This window comes from Salvelinus alpinus, chromosome 29 (genome assembly GCF_045679555.1).
Source record: "Salvelinus alpinus chromosome 29, SLU_Salpinus.1, whole genome shotgun sequence".
NCBI classification, from domain to species: Eukaryota; Metazoa; Chordata; class Actinopteri; order Salmoniformes; family Salmonidae; genus Salvelinus; species Salvelinus alpinus.
The window spans coordinates 32,097,562-32,119,679 of record NC_092114.1 but is presented as its reverse complement, the minus strand read 5'-3'; the positions used below and the strand labels follow the sequence as shown (position 1 = coordinate 32,119,679).

Here is a 22,118-nt window from a genome sequence, read left to right as displayed (position 1 = left end):
CAACAGCCATGTCCATTAAAGGTCCTGAGAGAGAAAATGAGATGGAATTTGGCATGGTGACCTGAGCCAATCACACACACACACACACACACATACACACAAACACACAAACACAGAACTCTGTCAATCAGATGGCAGCAGAACATAAATCCAGTAGAATTGGTGAATTCTGTCCTGAGATTGTAGCCCAGGCCATTTAATGAGCAAAGCACTGTGAAGGTTGGAGCTAGTAGACATAGCACTTATCACCTATGTGAGTAGCCAGACATTCATCTATCTATCTACACACAGACAAACGGTACAGACGGTCCTCCATCTCTCCTGGTTCTACTAAGGGCCCTGCCAACCCAGAAATAGGGGCAGATGGATACAGACAAGATAGAAAACAGGGAGAAAAAGTGGATATAAAAGACAAGTGAGCAGAATTCTGAGTGGTGTTTTGAGTGAACTTACTGTAACCTAAACACTAGGCTGCCTTTAAAGAACTATTTTATTCTCAATAGCGCTGAGCAATTAGCGCTTGTTAAGGTCAGTTTTTAATTTGCATTATGTGGGTTGAATGCTGTAACACAGAATAAAACAATGAATAAAAAGCCATGATGGTAGTGACTCATTTCTGCTGATCACTTATTAACCAGCCGTTATTCACATTACTTTAATCAAATATTTCACCTGTTGTGTATATTATTACATTTGTTTTATTTGACTATTATTTATTCCAAGTCATCATCTCATCTCTACAGAGCTGCTGCCTATACCGTGTGAAGAACAACAAAATAATGATTTTGTCAAAGTAAATAAGGCTTTTATAACCGCTGAATACCAATCATGAATCACTTTGATCATGTATTTTCAGTTAGAGATCCCTCACGCAGCAACAACTGTTCTCTACATCCCCGCACGACACAGACCGGACAAGAAGAAGAGCAAAGCACTATGGTTACTGTAGTTAATTACCAAGTTTGATGCTCTAAACTACGTAGAATATTGGCCTGTTAAACACTACAACTCACTACTAAATCGCATAGATGAGGCTAGATTTGATTTATCTCCAGAGAAACTGTGCAATGTGGACATTGGGCTCACGGGGAAGAAAACGACAAAATTCTACTCAAATCATTTGACAGACATCTGTCAATTACTTCTTTAAAAAGCCATAAAATAAGCGACATAAAATAAGCGACGTGTTTATCGCTCAGCACTACTTCTCAATAACTAACTTTGCTAAATAAAATACATTCACTTGAAATGCATCAATTAAAAATAGCCAACTCAATTTACCAACTTCTTCGACCAAAACACGGAAATATTTAACTATTTTCAAAAGCCATGCATGGACCACTAAACATGTTGTTGAAAAAACAATTATTCAACAGAGCCCCAGACAAGCCAAGCCTATTCAACAGAGCCTCCAGACTAGCCAAGCCTATTAAACAGAACCTCCATACTAGCCAAGCCTATTCAACAGAGCCCCCAGACTAGCCAAGCCTATTCAACAGAACCTCCAGACTAGCCAAGCCTATTCAACAGAGCCCCCAGACTAGCCTATTCAACAGAGCCTCCAGACTATCCAAGCCTATTCAACAGAGCCTCCAGACTAGCCAAGCCTATTCAACAGAGCCTCCAGACTAGTCAAGCCTATTCAACAGAGCCCCCAGACTAGCCAAGCCTATTCAACAGAGCCTCCAGACAAGCCAAGCCTATTCAACAGAGCCCCCAAACTAGCCAAGCCTATTCAACAGAGCCCCTAGACTAGCCTATTCAACAGAGCCCCCAGACTAGCCAAACCTATTCAACAGAGCCTCCAGACTAGCCTATTCAACAGAGCCTCTGGACTAGCCTATTCAACAGAGCCCCAGACTAGCCTATTCAACAGAGCCTCCAGACTAGCCTATTCAACAGAGCCTCCAGACTAGCCTATTCAACAGAGCCTCCAGACTAGCCTATTCAACAGAGCCTCCAGACTAGCCTATTCAACAGAGCCTCCAGACTAGCCTATTCAACAGAGCCCCCAGACTAGCCAAGCCTATTCAACAGAGCCCCCAGACTAGCCAAGCCTATTCAACACAGCCCCTAGACTAGCCTATTCAACAGAGCCCCCAGACTAGCCAAACCTATTCAACAGAGCCTCCAGACTAGCCTATTCAACAGAGCCTCTGGACTAGCCTATTCAACAGAGCCCCAGACTAGCCTATTCAACAGAGCCTCCAGACTAGCCTATTCAACAGAGCCTCCAGACTAGCCTATTCAACAGAGCCTCCAGACTAGCCTATTCAACAGAGCCTCCAGACTAGCCTATTCAACAGAGCCTCCAGACTAGCCTATTCAACAGAGCCCCCAGACTAGCCTATTCAACAGAGCCTCCAGACTAGCCTATTCAGCAGAGCCTCCATACTAGCCTATTCAACAGATCCTCCAGACTAGCCTATTCAACAAAGCCTCCAGACTAGCCTATTCAGCAGAGCCTCTGGACTAGCCTGTTCAACAGAGCCCCCAGCCAAGCCTATTCAACAGAGCCTCCGGACTAGCCTATTCAACAGAGCCTCCAGACTAGCCTATTCAACAGAGCCTCCGGACTAGGCTATTCAACAGAGCCTCCGGACTAGGCTATTCAACAGAGCCTCCAGATTAGCCAAGCCTATTCAAAAGAAACCCAGATTAGCCAAGCCTATTCAACAGAGCCCCCAGACTAGCCAAGCCTATTCAACAGAGCCCCAGATTAGCCAAACCTATTCAACAGAGCCCCCAAATTAGCCAAGCCTATTCAACAGAGACCCAGATTAGCAAAGCCTATTCAACAGAGCCCCCAGACTAGCTAAGCCTATTCAACAGAGCCCCAGATTAGCTAAACCTATTCAACAGAGCCCCAGATTAGCAAAGCCTATTCAACAGTCCCAGATTCGCCAAGCCTATTCAACAGAGCCCTAGATTAGCCAAGCCTATTCAACAGAGCCCCCAGATTAGCCAAGCCTATTCAACAGAGCCCCATATTAGCCAAGCCTATTCAACAGAGCCCCCAGACTAGCCAAGCCTATTCAACAGAACCTCCAGACAAGCCTATTCAACAGAGCCCCCAGAACAGCCAAGCCTATTCAACAGAGCCTCCAGACTAGCCTATTCAACAGAGCCTCCAGACTAGCTTATTCAACAGAGCCTCCAGACTAGCCTATTCAACAGAGCCTCCAGACTAGCCTATTCAACAGAGCCTCCAGACTAGCCTATTCAACAGAGCCTCCAGACAAGCCTATTCAACAGAGCCTCCAGACTAGCCTATTCAACAGAGCCTCCAGACTAGCCTATTCAGCAGAGCCTCCAGACTAGCCTATTCAGCAGAGCCTCCAGACTAGCCAATTCAGCAGAGCCTCCAGACTAGCCTATTCAACAGAGCCTCCAGACTAGCCTATTCAACAGAGCCTCCAGACTAGCCTATTCAACAGATCCTCCAGACTAGCCTATTCAACAGAGCCTCCAGACTAGCCTATTCAACAGAGCCTCCAGACTAGCCTATTCAACAGAGCCTCCAGACTAGCCTATTCAACAGAACCTCCAGACTAGCCTATTTAACAGATCCTCCAGACTAGCCTATTCAACAGAGCCTCCAGACTAGCCAAGCCTATTCAACAGAACCTCCAGACAAGCCTATTCAACAGAGCCCCCAGAACAGCCAAGCCTATTCAACAGAGCATCCAGACTAGCCTATTCAACAGAGCCTCCAGACTAGCTTATTCAACAGAGCCTCCAGACTAGCCTATTCAACAGAGCCTCCAGACTAGCCTATTCAACAGAGCCTCCAGACTAGCCTATTCAACAGAGCCTCCAGACTAGCCTATTCAACAGAGCCTCCAGACAAGCCTATTCAACAGAGCCTCCAGACTAGCCTATTCAACAGAGCCTCCAGACTAGCCTATTCAGCAGAGCCTCCAGACTAGCCTATTCAGCAGAGCCTCCAGACTAGCCAATTCAGCAGAGCCTCCAGACTAGCCTATTCAACAGAGCCTCCAGACTAGCCTATTCAACAGAGCCTCCAGACTAGCCTATTCAACAGATCCTCCAGACTAGCCTATTCAACAGAGCCTCCAGACTAGCCTATTCAACAGAGCCTCCAGACTAGCCTATTCAACAGAGCCTCCAGACTAGCCTATTCAACAGAACCTCCAGACTAGCCTATTTAACAGATCCTCCAGACTAGCCTATTCAACAGAGCCTCCAGACTAGCCTATTCAACAGATCCTCCAGACTAGCCTATTCAACAGATCCTCCAGACTAGCCTATTCAACAGAGCCTCCAGACTAGCCTATTCAACAGAGCCTCCAGACTAGCCTATTCAGCAGAGCCTCCAGACTAGCCTATTCAACAGAGCCTCCAGACTAGCCTATTCAACAGAGCCTCCAGACTAGCCTATTCAGCAGAGCCTCCGGACTAGCCAAGCCTATTCAACAGAGCCGCCAGACTAGCCAAGCCTATTCAACAGAGCCTCCGGACTAGCCAAGCCTATTCAACAGAGCCCCCAGACTAGCCAAGCCTATTCAACAGAGCCTCCGGACTAGCCAAGCCTATTCAACAGAGCCTCCAGACTAGCCAATTCAACAGAAACCCAGATTAGCCAAGCCTATTCAATAGAGCCCCCAGACTAGCCAAGCCTATTCAACAGAGCCCCCAGATTAGCCAAGCCTATTCAACAGAGCCCCAGATTAGCCAAGCCTATTCAACAGAGCCCCAGATTAGCCAAACCTATTCATCAGAGTCTCAGATTAGCCAAGCCTATTCAACAGAGACCCAGATTAGCCAAGCCTATTCAACAGAGCCCTAGATTAGCCAAGCCTATTCAACAGAGCCCCCAGATTAGCCAAGCCTATTCAACAGAGCCCCCAGATTAGCCAAACCTATTCAACAGAGCCCCCAGACAAGCCAAGCCTATTCAACAGAGCCTCCAGACTAGCCAAGCCTATTAAACAGAACCTCCATACTAGCCAAGCCTATTCAACAGAGCCCCCAGACTAGCCAAGCCTATTCAACAGAACCTCCAGACTAGCCAAGCCTATTCAACAGAGCCCCCAGACTAGCCTATTCAACAGAGCCTCCAGACTATCCAAGCCTATTCAACAGAGCCTCCAGACTAGCCAAGCCTATTCAACAGAGCCTCCAGACTAGTCAAGCCTATTCAACAGAGCCCCCAGACTAGCCAAGCCTATTCAACAGAGCCTCCAGACAAGCCAAGCCTATTCAACAGAGCCCCCAGACTAGCCAAGCCTATTCAACAGAGCCCCTAGACTAGCCTATTCAACAGAGCCCCCAGACTAGCCAAACCTATTCAACAGAGCCTCCAGACTAGCCTATTCAACAGAGCCTCTGGACTAGCCTATTCAACAGAGCCCCAGACTAGCCTATTCAACAGAGCCTCCAGACTAGCCTATTCAACAGAGCCTCCAGACTAGCCTATTCAACAGAGCCTCCAGACTAGCCTATTCAACAGAGCCTCCAGACTAGCCTATTCAACAGAGCCTCCAGACTAGCCTATTCAACAGAGCCCCCAGACTAGCCAAGCCTATTCAACAGAGCCCCCAGACTAGCCAAGCCTATTCAACACAGCCCCTAGACTAGCCTATTCAACAGAGCCCCCAGACTAGCCAAACCTATTCAACAGAGCCTCCAGACTAGCCTATTCAACAGAGCCTCTGGACTAGCCTATTCAACAGAGCCCCAGACTAGCCTATTCAACAGAGCCTCCAGACTAGCCTATTCAACAGAGCCTCCAGACTAGCCTATTCAACAGAGCCTCCAGACTAGCCTATTCAACAGAGCCTCCAGACTAGCCTATTCAACAGAGCCTCCAGACTAGCCTATTCAACAGAGCCCCCAGACTAGCCTATTCAACAGAGCCTCCAGACTAGCCTATTCAGCAGAGCCTCCATACTAGCCTATTCAACAGATCCTCCAGACTAGCCTATTCAACAAAGCCTCCAGACTAGCCTATTCAGCAGAGCCTCTGGACTAGCCTGTTCAACAGAGCCCCCAGCCAAGCCTATTCAACAGAGCCTCCGGACTAGCCTATTCAACAGAGCCTCCAGACTAGCCTATTCAACAGAGCCTCCGGACTAGGCTATTCAACAGAGCCTCCAGATTAGCCAAGCCTATTCAAAAGAAACCCAGATTAGCCAAGCCTATTCAACAGAGCCCCCAGACTAGCCAAGCCTATTCAACAGAGCCCCAGATTAGCCAAACCTATTCAACAGAGCCCCCAAATTAGCCAAGCCTATTCAACAGAGACCCAGATTAGCAAAGCCTATTCAACAGAGCCCCCAGACTAGCTAAGCCTATTCAACAGAGCCCCAGATTAGCTAAACCTATTCAACAGAGCCCCAGATTAGCAAAGCCTATTCAACAGTCCCAGATTCGCCAAGCCTATTCAACAGAGCCCTAGATTAGCCAAGCCTATTCAACAGAGCCCCCAGATTAGCCAAGCCTATTCAACAGAGCCCCATATTAGCCAAGCCTATTCAACAGAGCCCCCAGACTAGCCAAGCCTATTCAACAGAACCTCCAGACAAGCCTATTCAACAGAGCCCCCAGAACAGCCAAGCCTATTCAACAGAGCCTCCAGACTAGCCTATTCAACAGAGCCTCCAGACTAGCTTATTCAACAGAGCCTCCAGACTAGCCTATTCAACAGAGCCTCCAGACTAGCCTATTCAACAGAGCCTCCAGACTAGCCTATTCAACAGAGCCTCCAGACAAGCCTATTCAACAGAGCCTCCAGACTAGCCTATTCAACAGAGCCTCCAGACTAGCCTATTCAGCAGAGCCTCCAGACTAGCCTATTCAGCAGAGCCTCCAGACTAGCCAATTCAGCAGAGCCTCCAGACTAGCCTATTCAACAGAGCCTCCAGACTAGCCTATTCAACAGAGCCTCCAGACTAGCCTATTCAACAGATCCTCCAGACTAGCCTATTCAACAGAGCCTCCAGACTAGCCTATTCAACAGAGCCTCCAGACTAGCCTATTCAACAGAGCCTCCAGACTAGCCTATTCAACAGAACCTCCAGACTAGCCTATTTAACAGATCCTCCAGACTAGCCTATTCAACAGAGCCTCCAGACTAGCCAAGCCTATTCAACAGAACCTCCAGACAAGCCTATTCAACAGAGCCCCCAGAACAGCCAAGCCTATTCAACAGAGCCTCCAGACTAGCCTATTCAACAGCGCCTCCAGACTAGCTTATTCAACAGAGCCTCCAGACTAGCCTATTCAACAGAGCCTCCAGACTAGCCTATTCAACAGAGCCTCCAGACTAGCCTATTCAACAGAGCCTCCAGACAAGCCTATTCAACAGAGCCTCCAGACTAGCCTATTCAACAGAGCCTCCAGACTAGCCTATTCAACAGAGCCTCCAGACTAGCCTATTCAGCAGAGCCTCCATACTAGCCTATTCAACAGATCCTCCAGACTAGCCTATTCAACAAAGCCTCCAGACTAGCCTATTCAGCAGAGCCTCTGGACTAGCCTGTTCAACAGAGCCCCCAGCCAAGCCTATTCAACAGAGCCTCCGGACTAGCCTATTCAACAGAGCCTCCAGACTAGCCTATTCAACAGAGCCTCCGGACTAGGCTATTCAACAGAGCCTCCAGATTAGCCAAGCCTATTCAAAAGAAACCCAGATTAGCCAAGCCTATTCAACAGAGCCCCCAGACTAGCCAAGCCTATTCAACAGAGCCCCAGATTAGCCAAACCTATTCAACAGAGCCCCCAAATTAGCCAAGCCTATTCAACAGAGACCCAGATTAGCAAAGCCTATTCAACAGAGCCCCCAGACTAGCTAAGCCTATTCAACAGAGCCCCAGATTAGCTAAACCTATTCAACAGAGCCCCAGATTAGCAAAGCCTATTCAACAGTCCCAGATTCGCCAAGCCTATTCAACAGAGCCCTAGATTAGCCAAGCCTATTCAACAGAGCCCCCAGATTAGCCAAGCCTATTCAACAGAGCCCCATATTAGCCAAGCCTATTCAACAGAGCCCCCAGACTAGCCAAGCCTATTCAACAGAACCTCCAGACAAGCCTATTCAACAGAGCCCCCAGAACAGCCAAGCCTATTCAACAGAGCCTCCAGACTAGCCTATTCAACAGAGCCTCCAGACTAGCTTATTCAACAGAGCCTCCAGACTAGCCTATTCAACAGAGCCTCCAGACTAGCCTATTCAACAGAGCCTCCAGACTAGCCTATTCAACAGAGCCTCCAGACAAGCCTATTCAACAGAGCCTCCAGACTAGCCTATTCAACAGAGCCTCCAGACTAGCCTATTCAGCAGAGCCTCCAGACTAGCCTATTCAGCAGAGCCTCCAGACTAGCCAATTCAGCAGAGCCTCCAGACTAGCCTATTCAACAGAGCCTCCAGACTAGCCTATTCAACAGAGCCTCCAGACTAGCCTATTCAACAGATCCTCCAGACTAGCCTATTCAACAGAGCCTCCAGACTAGCCTATTCAACAGAGCCTCCAGACTAGCCTATTCAACAGAGCCTCCAGACTAGCCTATTCAACAGAACCTCCAGACTAGCCTATTTAACAGATCCTCCAGACTAGCCTATTCAACAGAGCCTCCAGACTAGCCTATTCAACAGATCCTCCAGACTAGCCTATTCAACAGATCCTCCAGACTAGCCTATTCAACAGAGCCTCCAGACTAGCCTATTCAACAGAGCCTCCAGACTAGCCTATTCAGCAGAGCCTCCAGACTAGCCTATTCAACAGAGCCTCCAGACTAGCCTATTCAACAGAGCCTCCAGACTAGCCTATTCAGCAGAGCCTCCGGACTAGCCAAGCCTATTCAACAGAGCCGCCAGACTAGCCAAGCCTATTCAACAGAGCCTCCGGACTAGCCAAGCCTATTCAACAGAGCCCCCAGACTAGCCAAGCCTATTCAACAGAGCCTCCGGACTAGCCAAGCCTATTCAACAGAGCCTCCAGACTAGCCAATTCAACAGAAACCCAGATTAGCCAAGCCTATTCAATAGAGCCCCCAGACTAGCCAAGCCTATTCAACAGAGCCCCCAGATTAGCCAAGCCTATTCAACAGAGCCCCAGATTAGCCAAGCCTATTCAACAGAGCCCCAGATTAGCCAAACCTATTCATCAGAGTCTCAGATTAGCCAAGCCTATTCAACAGAGACCCAGATTAGCCAAGCCTATTCAACAGAGCCCTAGATTAGCCAAGCCTATTCAACAGAGCCCCCAGATTAGCCAAACCTATTCAACAGAGCCCCCAGACTAGCCAAGCCTATTCAACAGAGCCCCAGATTCGCCAAGCCTATTCAACAGAGCCTCCAGACTAGCCAAGCCTATTCAACAGTAGTGTCATTTCTGCTATACGAATGACTTTTACTGAAACGTAAACGAGTCATATTTCACCATAAATACATTTACAAGTAAATGCTTCTGTAAATCAGAGTGTCATGTAAAATGTTCACTTAGATCTCAAACAGCTATAACTCTGTTCTGACCAGGGGGAGGAGGGAGGAGAAGAGCTACATTTCAATCATTACACCATCGTCAGAATTACCTGACTTTGTTGAGCGGGAAGAAATATTGTCTATTGATTAATCACGCCACTCAGAGTAGTAGTTACTCGATGTTAGAACAGTGTCGTAACAATGATGAGCTCATTGGTACATTGATAAGATCAAATCAGAATGACAGTTCATACACCAGGGTTGTGTTCATTAGGGTACACCGTCGCAAAACATTTTGCAATGGAACATGAAAGCAGGCGTTTCTTATTGGACTAGGTCAGATATTACCTCCCCATTTCTCTCAGTTTCAGAGCGTTATCATCCATTCTTCTTAATAAACATGACCCAGACCACTCACCACCTTTGACTGACTTACCTGACAACTGTTGCTGAAAAAGAGCTTTAAAAATCCGATTGACTGACTGACGTACCTGACGATGGGTAGCTTGCTTAACGGTACTGGAGGCAGTTTGAGTCCATCAGGCAGGGTGATAACCTCCATTCCTCCTGGACATTTAGACGTGTAGTTCTCCAGACTCTGAGTCACCTCCTTCTTCTCTGTGGACCGGGGAAAGAAGGGACTAGGGTTAGAACCGTAGAGCACATTACGGATGGTCAGTCTGACCATTTGAAGTGACCAGGAAAAAACATTTCTACAAAGAGCGTTTTCACACAGTGCACGCTATAGTGTGTAAAGCACATATTATTTGGCACCCTTTTGATGGAGCCAGTTTTTCCTCACCATTTGAAGTAACCTCTCTCGCTATAACTATTGCTCTAAGCAAGATTACACGGCCCTGCCAATTTAATTGAGCATAATAACACAACTCCAGCCCTGTCCCTTCTCTCCATCCTACAGTGTGAGTTTTATAGCTGGATCTATAAAGATGTTTATGGCCGTGCTGTATCATCACTCTCAGCCTCGCTGCTTTAGTTGCAAACAAACATGTCTCTATGAGTTACTCTGTTGGCTGGGCCTCACGCCACATGGGGGCTGCGAGAGAGAGCGATATATACTCCAGTCAAGCTCCTAGATAGGCTACTTCTCAGTTCCCCACTACATACCCCTGCTTGGACAGTCACAAAATATCACATTATTATCCTGAGCAACAGAGCAGCACAGACTGAACATACTTAGATCCAGAGTCAGGACGACCAGGCAAACATGACCTTCTGTAGTTCTGATCTGACAGACTGAAGAGCAGTTCCAGTGGCAGGAAACAGAACATCACTGTGATAAAAGCTCTCTCAGAGTTAGAGTGCCAGTATTGAAAACACTGACATGGCCTTGCTTTACATACAAATGTATCTAGCATCCTGTTGTTACTAAGCACATTCCTGTAACTTAAAAAGCTCACCAAATGAAGGTCTTAAAGGGATGTTAAAGCCCTCTGTTTATTAGAAGTCGAGTCACATTCACTGTTGTGTGTTTGCAGTGTTGGGAAGTGGCTTAGTGATCATGGTTTAAGAAGCAGAGAAATGCTGCATGCAGCTTATGAAACCGCCTGGAAGTAGAAATGGACATGGAAGGATTTGAGTACTGTTGCTGATAGTACATTTCAACCACAGCGGTTATGAGCGCTGGTTACCTGCCTGTATCTCCCTCATAAAAGAGTTTATAAGCTTCAATATAAATGATTAAATAATTCTACCCGGAAACTTAACCATTAGGGATTAGAGGTTATGTAGCATGGATAAGGAGTAATTAAGAGTATTAAACACAAGTCCAACTAGGTTGGACTGGGGAGAGAGAGAAATGTGTGTATGCTTAAGAAAAAACCTAGAAACAATTAAACTATGGTTGAACCGACCCGGCTATAACTCTGGGAAGATAAGATAGGACAGGGAGTACCCCCCAGGTTTCCTTAATCTGGGGGGACTGGAACTGTCAGCTGGGTAGTGAGAAACTGTGGTGAGAATTCTAGAGAAGAAGATAGCTCTCCTAATGTTAGTGTGTATGTGTGTGCGTAGGATAGAAGTATGTTATAAAAGGAACATCTTTGTATATGAATGGGAGAGCTCTCGTGAATAAAACTGGGTTTGACTAATTGTGAGCTGGGAATTCTGTCTGTTTCATTTAAACCAGAACTTTACACACTCTGGGTTGCAGACCGATTAGGATAATTGAAATGTATGTAAATTGATCACAAAATTCTATATCACTCCCCCTGCCTGTCTGCCAGTCTGGCTGTCTACCTCTCTCCCTGCCTGCCTGTCTGTCTGTCTACCTCTCTCCCTGCCTGCTTACCTGTCTGGCTGTCTACCTCTCTCCCTGCCTGTCTGTCTACCTCTCTCCCGGCCTGCCTGCCTGTCTGTCTACCTCTCTCCCTGCCTGCTTACCTGTCTGGCTGTCTACCTCTCTCCCTGCCTGTCTGTCTACCTCTCTCCCGGCCTGCCTGCCTGTCTGTCTACCTCTCTTCCTGCCTGCTTACCTGTCTGCCTGCCTGCCTGTCTGTCTACCTCTCTCCCTGCCTGCTTACCTGTCTGGCTGTCTACCTCTCTCCCTGCCTGCCTGCCTGCCTGTCTGTCTACCTCTCTCCCTGCCTGCGTACCTGCCTGCCTGCCTGCCTGTCTGTCTGTCTCTGTCTACCTCTCTCCCTGCCTGCCTACCTATCTACCTCTCTCCCTCCCTCCCTGCCTGCCTGCCTGTCTACCTCTCTCCCTGCCTGCCTGCCTGTCTGTCTACCTCTCTCCCTCCCTGCCTGCCTGTCTACCTCTCTCCCTGCCTGCCTGTCTACCTCTCTCCCTGCATGCTTACCAGTCTGGCTGTCTACCTCTCTCCCTGCCTGCCTGCCTGCCTGTCTACCTCTCTCCCTGCCTGCTTACCTGTCTGGCTGTCTACCTCTCTCCCTGCCTGTATGTCTACGTCTCTCCCTGCCTGCTTACCTGTCTGCCTGCCTGCCTGGCTGTCTACCTCTCTCCCCCTGCCTGCCTGCCGGCCTGTCTGGCTAGCTGTCTACCTCTCTCCCCCTGCCTGCCGGCCTGTCTGGCTGTCTATCTGTCTGCCTGCCTGCTTACCTGTCTGTCTGGCTGTCTACATCTCTCCCTGCCTGCTTACCTGTCTGCCTGCCTGTCTACTTGTCTGCTTACCAGTCTTTCAATCCGTCTCCCTGTCCGCTTCCTTGCCTACTCGTCTGCCTCCCTGCCTGTCATGGACAATTTCAAATGATTCCTAAACCTGCATGGAGTCTGTCTGTCGATACATTTCAATTTAGTAAATTGTATTTGGAAGCCCAAGTAACGTAGTCTAACAGTAAAACATGGCAAGTTGAAGGACAGACCCAGACAAACAAAACTCTGTATTGATTGTCATTTTGGGATGATGTGAGGTAAAACAGTATCTTTGAAGAGCTCACTGCAGCATTACACAAACAGCTCTCTGATTACCATACTCCCTCTCTGTCTCTCTCTGTTCCCTGTCTCTCTTCAACAGTCTTTCTTTCAGTTCTGCGTTCCATCTGCGACCCCCCCAACAACACATAATACAGCTGATTTTCAACTCCAGTTCAATTCCTGTGGGGAATTGATTACTCACTTTCGCTTTGGCGAGTTTCGAGAGCAGAAGGTGATTAAACAAGTAAACATTACAGGAAATTCAAAATGTTTGCCATCAACTAGTATGTCAGTCAGCAGAGAAATAAGCAATTCAATAAATAAGCATAGGAAGAATTGAGAGCAAAAACTAAATTACAGGAGTTCACAGATTTAAAATTGGCCCGCATCAATTAAATAGCCCGATCACACAATTTGCCTCTCCAAATACTAACTAGATGTATATAAATGCAGTCAGACAACTACAGTGTAATATGCATTTTTCCATCTAACCTTCAGACCATACAGTATCAACCCCTCCGACTAGGCGGAGACCAGAAACAGAGCTGACAACTGGCAAGCCTATAAATAAAGTAAACGCTGCCTCCTCTACTTTACTGCTCACATTGAGTAATGAACCACTGCAGTGCACAGGTAGAGGAGAGTCAATACATCCTGACATTTACTGGGCTCAGTGACAGACTGCTTAACAGACGTAACGACAGAACATCGTTTTCCTTTCGTCTTTCACCAAAAACACAGAGAACTGAACACAGAACTTGAATTATGCCTAAAGTGGTGAATAAAGGAATATTTAAAACTTGGGTTCATATATTATTTAGTATGAGACCACGGAAATCAACTCAAGGAAAACCTGATTCAACTCATGAATTCTGCATTCATACTTCCACATTCATTCTTAGATAACTGGTTCAACAGTCTTAAACTTTGAATGGCACCAATATGTCTCTCTCTCATTTCTCAGTTCATCTGCTCATTTTTAAGAGAATCCCCTATATTTCCACCCAGAGCAGCAGCCTATGGTGTGGTACTGTAGAGGACCCCTGGTGATGACTTTGAAATGTTTTAACATCCTTTGTGAGGCCTCTTAACTGACTGAGACTCTAGGGGGAGAGAGGGAAGAGAGACTGGGACTTCCAATACATCCTGACACGAGTAACATTCTCAATAAAACATACAGGGAGATTCTGCCAACTGTCACTGTAGATGATGTACTGCCCTGCCATGTGATGGAAAGTGCTGCCAGGAATACAAACTAATGAATATCAAACGAATATATATATTATTTTATTGTTTTGGGGGCAGGAATGTTTACAAGGAGAAGTCAACTGCAATGACATCCGCATATTGTGGGCGAAAATACTAGCCTAATCTTATCCACTGTTAACCAGACTACTGCACTAGAAAACGTCAAGTGGGTGGGAGACTAGCTGACAACAGACTTAGAAAATACGTGCACTTACTTCAGTGTACAGAGATGGAATGAGTGAGTGGCCATCTTATGCGACTGTGAGGATCGAGGGAAATCAGGAGGAAATGCCTGGGACTTTCAAGCAATTCATCAACATGTTCAGCTCATAGCGTTGATGTTTACTTCAGTTCACACTAAAGTTGTACTTGTATAATTTAAGTTACTGTTATGTACATAGACATATACTGAACAAAAATATAAAATGCAACAATTTCTAAGATTTTACTGAGTTACAGTTCATATAAGGAAATCAGTCAATTGAAATAAATTCATTAAACCCTAATCTACGGATTTCACATAGGCAGTGGCGCAGCCATGGGTGGGCCTGGGAGGACATAGGCCCACCCACTGGGGAGTCAGGCCCAGCCAATCAGAATGAGCTTTCCCCCACAAAAGTGCTTTATTAGAGACAGAAATACTCCTCAGCACCCACCCTCCCTCTCCTCAAACAATCCAACAGCTGAAAAAGACTGATGTGGCGTCCTGGGCTGGCGTGGATGCAAGTGGTCTGCGGTTGTGAGGCCGGTTGGATGTACTGCCAAATTTGCAAAAACAAAGTTGGAGGCAGCTTATGGTAGAGAAATTAACATTAAATTCTCTGGCAACAGCGCTGTTGAACATTCCTGCTATCAGCATGACAATTGCATTTTACCTCAAAACTTCAGACATCTGTGGCATTGCGTTGTGTGACAAAACGGTATATTTTAGAGTGGCCTTCTAATGTCCCCAGCACAAGGTGCACCTGTGTAATGATCATGCTGTTTAATCAGCTTCTTGATATGCCACACCTATAAGGTGGATAGACTAGCTTGGCAAATGATAAATGCTCACTAACAGGGATGTAAACACTTTTGTGCAAATGTGATAGAAATAATTATTGTCTGCTTATGGAAAATTTCTGTGATCTTTTATATCAGGTCAAGAAAAATGGGACCAACACTTTACATGTTGCGTTTATATTTTTGTTCAGTTTATAATTTCTACAACGGGAATCATATTAGTCCGAGGGGCTATACCCATTCTAGTAATTACATTTATAAGATATTACCGATAGATTCCCAACTCCTAAGATGATTAAACTGCCTCCAAATCACACTGTGTTGAAATACATGCTTATGAACCTCTCCCAATGATGCGGATAAAAAATGATAGTAAAAAATACAATTGTAACTAACACAAGAGGAATAAAATACACAAGACAGGAGCTACAGTTGAAGTCGGAAGTTTACCTTCGCCAAATACATTTAAACTCAGTTTTTCACAATTCCTGATATAAATTCCCTGTCTTAGGTCAGTTAGGATCACAACTTTATTTTAAGAATGTGAAATGTCAGAATAATAGTAGAGAGAATGATTTATTTCAGCTTTTATTTCTTTCATCACATTCCCAGTGGGTCAGAAGTTGACATACACTCAATTAGTATTTGGTAGCATTGCCTTTAAATTGTTTAACTTGGGTCAAACGTGTCGGGTAGCCTTCCACAAGCTTCCCACAGTAAGTTTGTGAATTTTACCCATTCCTCCTGACAGAGCTGGTGTAACTGAGTCAGGTTTGTAAGCCTCCTTGCTCGCACAAGCTTTTTCAGTTCTGCCCACAAATGTTCTATAGGATTGAGGTCAGAGCTTGTGATGGCCACTCCAATACCTTGACTTTGTTGTCCATAAGCCATTTTGCCACAACTTTGGAAGTATGCTTGGGGTCAATGTCCATTTGGAAGACCCATTTGTGACCAAGCTTTAACTTCCTGACTGATGTCTTGAGATGTTGCTTCAATATATCCAAATAATTTTCCTTCCTCATGATGCTATCTATTTTGTGAAGTGCACCAGTCCCTCCTGCAGCAAAGCACCCCCACAACATGATGCTGACACCCCCGTGCTTCACGGTTGGGATGGTGTTCTTCGGCTTGCAAGCCTCCCCCTTTCTCCTCCAAACATGACGATGGTCATTATGGCCAAACAGTTCTTTTTTTGTTTCATCAGACCAGAGGACATTTCTCCGAAAAGTACGATCTTTGTCCCCATGTGCAGTTGCAAACCATAGTCTGGCTTTTTTAATGGTGGCTTTGGAGCAGTGGCTTCTTCCTTGCTGAGCAGCTGTTCAGGTTATGTCAATATAGGACTCGTTTTACTGTGGATATAGATACCTTTGTACCCATTTCCTCCTGCCTCTTCACAAGGTCCTTTGCTGTTGTTCTGGGAATGATTTGCACTTTTCGCACCAAAGTACGTTCATCTCTAGGAGACAGAACGCGTCTCCTTCCTGGGCGGTATGACGGCTGCGTGGTCCCATGGTGTTTATACTTGCATTCTATTGTTTGTACAGATGAACGTGGTAGGTCTTGGCTGATTTCTTTTGATTTTCCCATGATGTCAAGTAAAGAGGCACTGAGTTTGAAGGTAGGCCTTGAAGTACACCTCCAATTGACTCAAATGATGTCAATTAGCCTATCAGAAAGCTTCTAAAGCCATGACATCATTTTCTGGAATTTTCCAAGCTGTTTAAAGGCAAAGTCAACTTAGTGTATGTAAACTTCTGACCCACTGGAATTGTGATACAGTGAATTATAAGTGAAATAATCTGTCTGTAAACAATTGTTGGGGGAAAAAATTGTGTCATGCACAAAGTAGATGTCCTAACCGACTTGCAAAAACTATAGTTTGTTAACAAGAAATCTGTGGAGTGGTTGAAAAATGAGTTTTAATGACTCCAAACTAAGTGTATGTAAACTTCCGACTTCAACTGTATATAGAGGGAGTACCAGTACCAGATCAATGTGCAAAGGTATGAGGTATTTGAGGTAGATATGTACATGAAGGCAGGGTAAAGTGACTAGGCATCCGGACAGATAATAATAACAGTAAAATAAAGTACAGAGTAGCAGCAGCAAATTACAAATTATGAGAATAAAAATGTGTGTATGTATGATTGTGTTATGTCAGTAAACGTGTGTGTGCATATGTAGTGTATGTAAATGTGTGTTGGTTTTGTGTGGGTGTAACATTGTAGTGAAAGTCTAGTGAGTGTGCGTAGGGTCAGTGCAAGATAGTTTGTGCAGATACACAACATGATCAAAAGTATGCTCGTCGAACATCTCATTCCAAAATCATGGGAATTGATATGGAGTTGGTCCCCCCTTTGCTGCTAAAACATCTTCCATTCGTCTGGGAAGGCTTTCCACTAGATGTTGGAATATTGCTGCGGGGACTTGCTTCCATTCAGCCACAAGCATTAGTGAGGTCGTGCACTGATGTTGGGCGATTAGGCCTGGCTCGCAGTCAGGCATTCCAAATCATCCCAAATGTGTTCGGTGGGGTTGAGGTCAGGGCTCTGTGCAGGCCAGTCAAGTTCTTCCACACCGATCTCGACATACCATTTCTGTATGGACCTCGCTTTGTGCACGAGGGCATTGTCATGATCAAACAGGAAAGGGCCTTCCCCAAACTGTTGCCACAAAGTTGAAAGCACAGAATCATTGAGAATGTCATTGTATGCTGTAGTGTTAAGATTTCCCTTCACTGGAACTAAGAGGCCTAGTCCGAACCATGAAAAAACATCTACACACAACAACCCATAATGACAAAGCAAAAACATATTTTTTTAATTGCACATTTATTGAAAATAACAAGCTGAAATTTACATAAGTATTCAGACCCTTTACTCACTACTTTGTTGAAGCACCTTTGGCAGTGATTACAGCCTCAAATCTTCTTAGGTATGACGCTACCAGCTTAGCACACCTGTATTTGGGGAGTTTCTCCCATTCTTCTATGCAGATCCTCAAGCTCTGTCAGGGTGGATGGGGAGCATCGCTGCACAGTTATTTTCAGGTCTCTCCAGAGATGTTCGATCGGGTTCAAGTTCAGGCTCTGGCTGGACCACTCGAGGACATTGAGAGACTTGTTCCGAAGCCACTCCTGCGTTGTCTTGGCTGTGTGCTTCGGGTCTTTGTCCTGTTGGAAGGTGAACTTTCGCCCCAGTCTGAGGTCCTGAGCACTCGAGAAGGTTTTAAATCAAGGATCTCCCTGTACTTTGCTCCGTTCATCTTTCCCTTGATCCTGACTAGTCTTTCAGTCCCTGCCGCTGAAAAACATACCCACAGCATGATGCTGCCAACACCATGCTTCACCGTAGGAATGGTGCCAGGTTTCCTCCAGACGTGATGCTTGGCATTCTGGCCAAAGAGTTCAATCTTGGTCTCATCAGACCAAAGAATCTTGTTTCTCTGAGAATCCTTTAAGGCTGTCATGTGCCCTTTACTGAGGAATGGCTTCTGTCTGGCCACTCTACCATAAAGGCCTGATTGGTGGAGTGTTGCAGAGATGGTTGTCCTTCTGGTAGGTTCTCGCATCTCCACAGAAAAACTCTGGAGCTCTGTCAGAGTGACCATCGGGTTCTTGGTCATCTACCTGACCAAGGCCCTTCTCCCTCGATTGCTCAGTTTGGCCAAGCGGCCAGCTCTAGGAAGAGTCTTGGTGGTTCCAAACATCTTCCATTTAAGAATGATGGAGGCCACTGTGTTCTTGGGGACCTTCAATGCTGCAGACATTTTTTGGTACCCTTCCCCAGATCTGGGCCTTGACACAAACCTGTCTCGGAGCTCTACGGATAATTCCTTCGACCTCATGGCTTGGTTTTTGCTCTGACATGCACTGTCAACTGTGGGACCTTATGTAGACAGGTGTGTGCCTTTCCAAACCATGTCCAATGAATTGAATTTACCACAGGTGGACTCCAAATCAAGTTGTAGAAACATCTCAAGGATGATCAATGAAAACAGAATGCACCTGAGCTCAATTATCGAGTATCATAGCAAAGGTCTGAGTACTTATGCAAATTATGTATTTCTGTTTTATATTTTTTTTATAAATTAGTAAACATTTCCAATAACCTGTTTTAACTTTGTCATTATGAGAGTTGATGCCTAACTGACCTCACTATCGAGGCCAATGTAATGCTTTTGGGAAAGTGGGAGGGAGAGGGAGGAGAAGGAGAAAGACAGTGAGGAAGGAGAGAGGAGAAAGAGAGGGAAAGCAGAATGGAGAAAACAGATGGAGAGCGAAATGTAGAGTGAATACAGAGAAAGGGAGGGAGACCGAGAGAGAGCGAGCAGAGCGCCAACAGTATGAAATATTCACCACTGTCAGCAGCAGCAGTAGCAGTGAGGGACTGTTGCTACGCTGAGAGAGGCCATGCTCCCATCTACCCAGCACCATCCTCACTGTGTAACCCTGCTGGAATAACAACAGCTCAACTACAGCTCAGTGGCCATCATACACCCACCGTGTGTGTGTGTGTGTGTGTGTGTGTGTGTGTGTGTGTGTGTGTGTGTGTGTGTGTGTGTGTGTGCGCAATTACAGCCTGCGATGCCTCGAGACAGAAAGGCAAGGAGTATGATGCTTTTCTAGCTATGCCATTTTGTGTGAGAGGCTGGGCATAAAGTCCCCAAACATATTTCATTGTTCATTCATTTTGCGCTCGCTCGCGCTCTCTCTCAGCCTCACGCTCGCTCGCGCTCTCTCTCAGCCTCACGCTCGCTCGCGCTCTCTCTCAGCCTCACGCTCGCTCGCGCTCTCTCTCAGCCTCTCGCGCTCTCTCTGCCTCTCGCTCTCTCTCTGCCTCTCGCTCTCTCTCTGCCTCTCGCGCTCTCTCTGCCTCTCGCTCGCTCGCGCTCTCTCTGCCTCTCGCTCGCTCGCGCTCTCTCTGCCTCTCGCTCGCGCTCTCTCTGCCTCTCGCTCGCTCGCTCTCTCTCTGCCTCTCGCTCGCTCGCTCTCTCTCTGCCTCTCGCTCGCTCGCTCTCTCTCTGCCTCTCGCTCGCTCGCTCTCTCTCTGCCTCTCGCTCGCTCGCTCTCTCTCTGCCTCTCGCTCGCTCGCTCTCTCTGCCTCTCGCTCGCTCGCTCGCTCTCTCTGCCTCTCGCTCGCTCGCTCTCTCTGCCTCTCGCTCGCTCGCTCTCTGCCTCTCGCTCGCTCGCTCTCTGCCTCTCGCTCGCTCGCTCTCTGCCTCTCGCTCGCTCGCTCTCAGCCGCTCGCTCGCTCTCAGCCGCTCGCTCTCTCTCAGCCGCTCGCTCTCTCTCAGCCGCTCGCTCTCTCTCAGCCGCTCGCTCTCTCTCAGCCGCTCGCTCTCTCCCAGCCGCTCGCTCTCTCCCAGCCTCTCGCTCTCTCTCGCTGTCTCTCAGCCTCTCGCTGTCTCTCAGCCTCTCGCTGTCTCTCAGCCTCTCGCTGTCTCTCAGCCTCGCTCTCATTCTCCCTCTCAGCCTCTCTCGCTCACTCTCCCTCTCGGCTCCCTCTCGGCCCCCTCTCGGCCCCCTCTCTCCCTGTCGGCCTCGGCCCCTCTCCCCTGGACACTCTCGGCTTTTCTCCCCCAGCCCCTCTCCCTCTCTCCTTCAGCCTCTCTCTCAGCCTTTCTCCCAGCCTCTCCCTCAGCCCCTCTCTCTCTCCACCCCACTCTCTCTCTCCGCCCCCCTCTCTCTCTCTCAGCCTCTCTCTCTCTCTCTCTCTCTCTCTCTCTCTCTCTCTCTCTCAGCCTCTCTCTCTCTCAGCCTCTCTCTCTCTCAGCCTCTCTCTCTCTCTCTCTCTCTCTCTCTCTCAGCCTCTCTCTCTCTCTCAGCCTCTCTCAGCCTCTCTCTCTCTCTCAGCCTCTTTCTCTCTCTCAGCCTCTTTCTCTCTCAGCCTCTCTCTCTCTCTCAGCCTCTCTCTCTCTCTCTCTCTCAGCCTCTCTCTCTCTCAGAGCCTCTCTCTCTCAGAGCCTCTCTCTCTCTCAGAGCCTCTCTCTCTCTCTGAGCCTCTCTCTCTCTCTGAGCCTCTCTCTCTCTCTGAGCCTCTCTCTCTCTCTGAGCCTCTCTCTCTCTCAGAGCCTCTCTCTCTCTCAGAGCCTCTCTCTCTCTCAGAGCCTCTCTCTCTCTCAGAGCCTCTCTCTCTCTCAGAGCCTCTCTCTCTCTCAGAGCCTCTCTCTCTCTGAGCCTCTCTCTCTCTGAGCCTCTCTCTCTCTGAGCCTCTCTCTCTCTGAGCCTCTCTCTCTCTGAGCCTCTCTCTCTCTGAGCCTCTCTCTCTCTGAGCCTCTCTCTCTGAGCCTCTCTCTCTCTCAGCCTCTCTCCCACGCAGGCCTGAAGCTCCTATGATGCCACGAGGGTCAAGATGACACGCTACCTCTTCTCTCTCTTTTCCCTCTCCCAGTTAGGGTGACAGTGGTAACGTTAATTAGACTCTCTCTCCTCCAAAGGTCCATCTTAAATAAAACATTTGCTATGTCTTTTTAATGTCACCGATGGGGACTTGAAAAGGCACTACTGCCTCAAGACAGACCTTAGAAGGGCCCGGCTCTTTCAAAGCCCGTCATTTCCTTTCCCTGGGAGCTTCTGCTGTGACATTAAATGGGACGACAGCAACGTTCTAGCAATCCTAGAATCTTCATGTATGCCAGATTTTTTTTAAAGAAATGTACACACAGTTGATAAGTGAGGCCCCACATCTGAGGATTAAAAGGCACAATCTGGGATATTTGAGAATGGTAATTAATGTTTCCCCATTCGTCAGCTTTATACCAAACTAAGTAGCAGGCTTACATTGGGCTGAAACACAAACTCAGGATTGTGACTTTAAAGGAAAAGGCTGTTGCTGCTGGGGCTAGACAGTCACACTGTTTTGCTATGCTGAGCTGTGCTGCTGTGTGTCCTACAATACTTCCACAGACACGCAGGGAACACAGCAAGGGGGACGCGCCCCACTACTGCATGCTGGGAGAAGATGACCTGCAATAACCCCCGCCGTGTGTGACATCACCACACTGCAGACAAACAGCAGGGGGGTGA

At 47.2% G+C, this 22,118-nt stretch overlaps 1 protein-coding gene across 5 annotated transcripts in view; it reads right to left on the bottom strand.

The window, feature by feature from the left end:
• The window catches only part of LOC139558492 (trafficking protein particle complex subunit 9-like), a 296,688-nt gene that overhangs the window by 246,152 nt on the left and 28,418 nt on the right, over positions 1-22,118 (bottom strand). For all 5 annotated transcript variants that reach the window (XM_071373648.1, XM_071373653.1, XM_071373652.1 and 2 more), the window contains one exon: positions 9,937-10,063. In XM_071373648.1, coding sequence (XP_071229749.1) covers positions 9,937-10,063 — 127 coding nt within the window. The remainder of the gene's footprint in view (positions 1-9,936; positions 10,064-22,118) is intronic.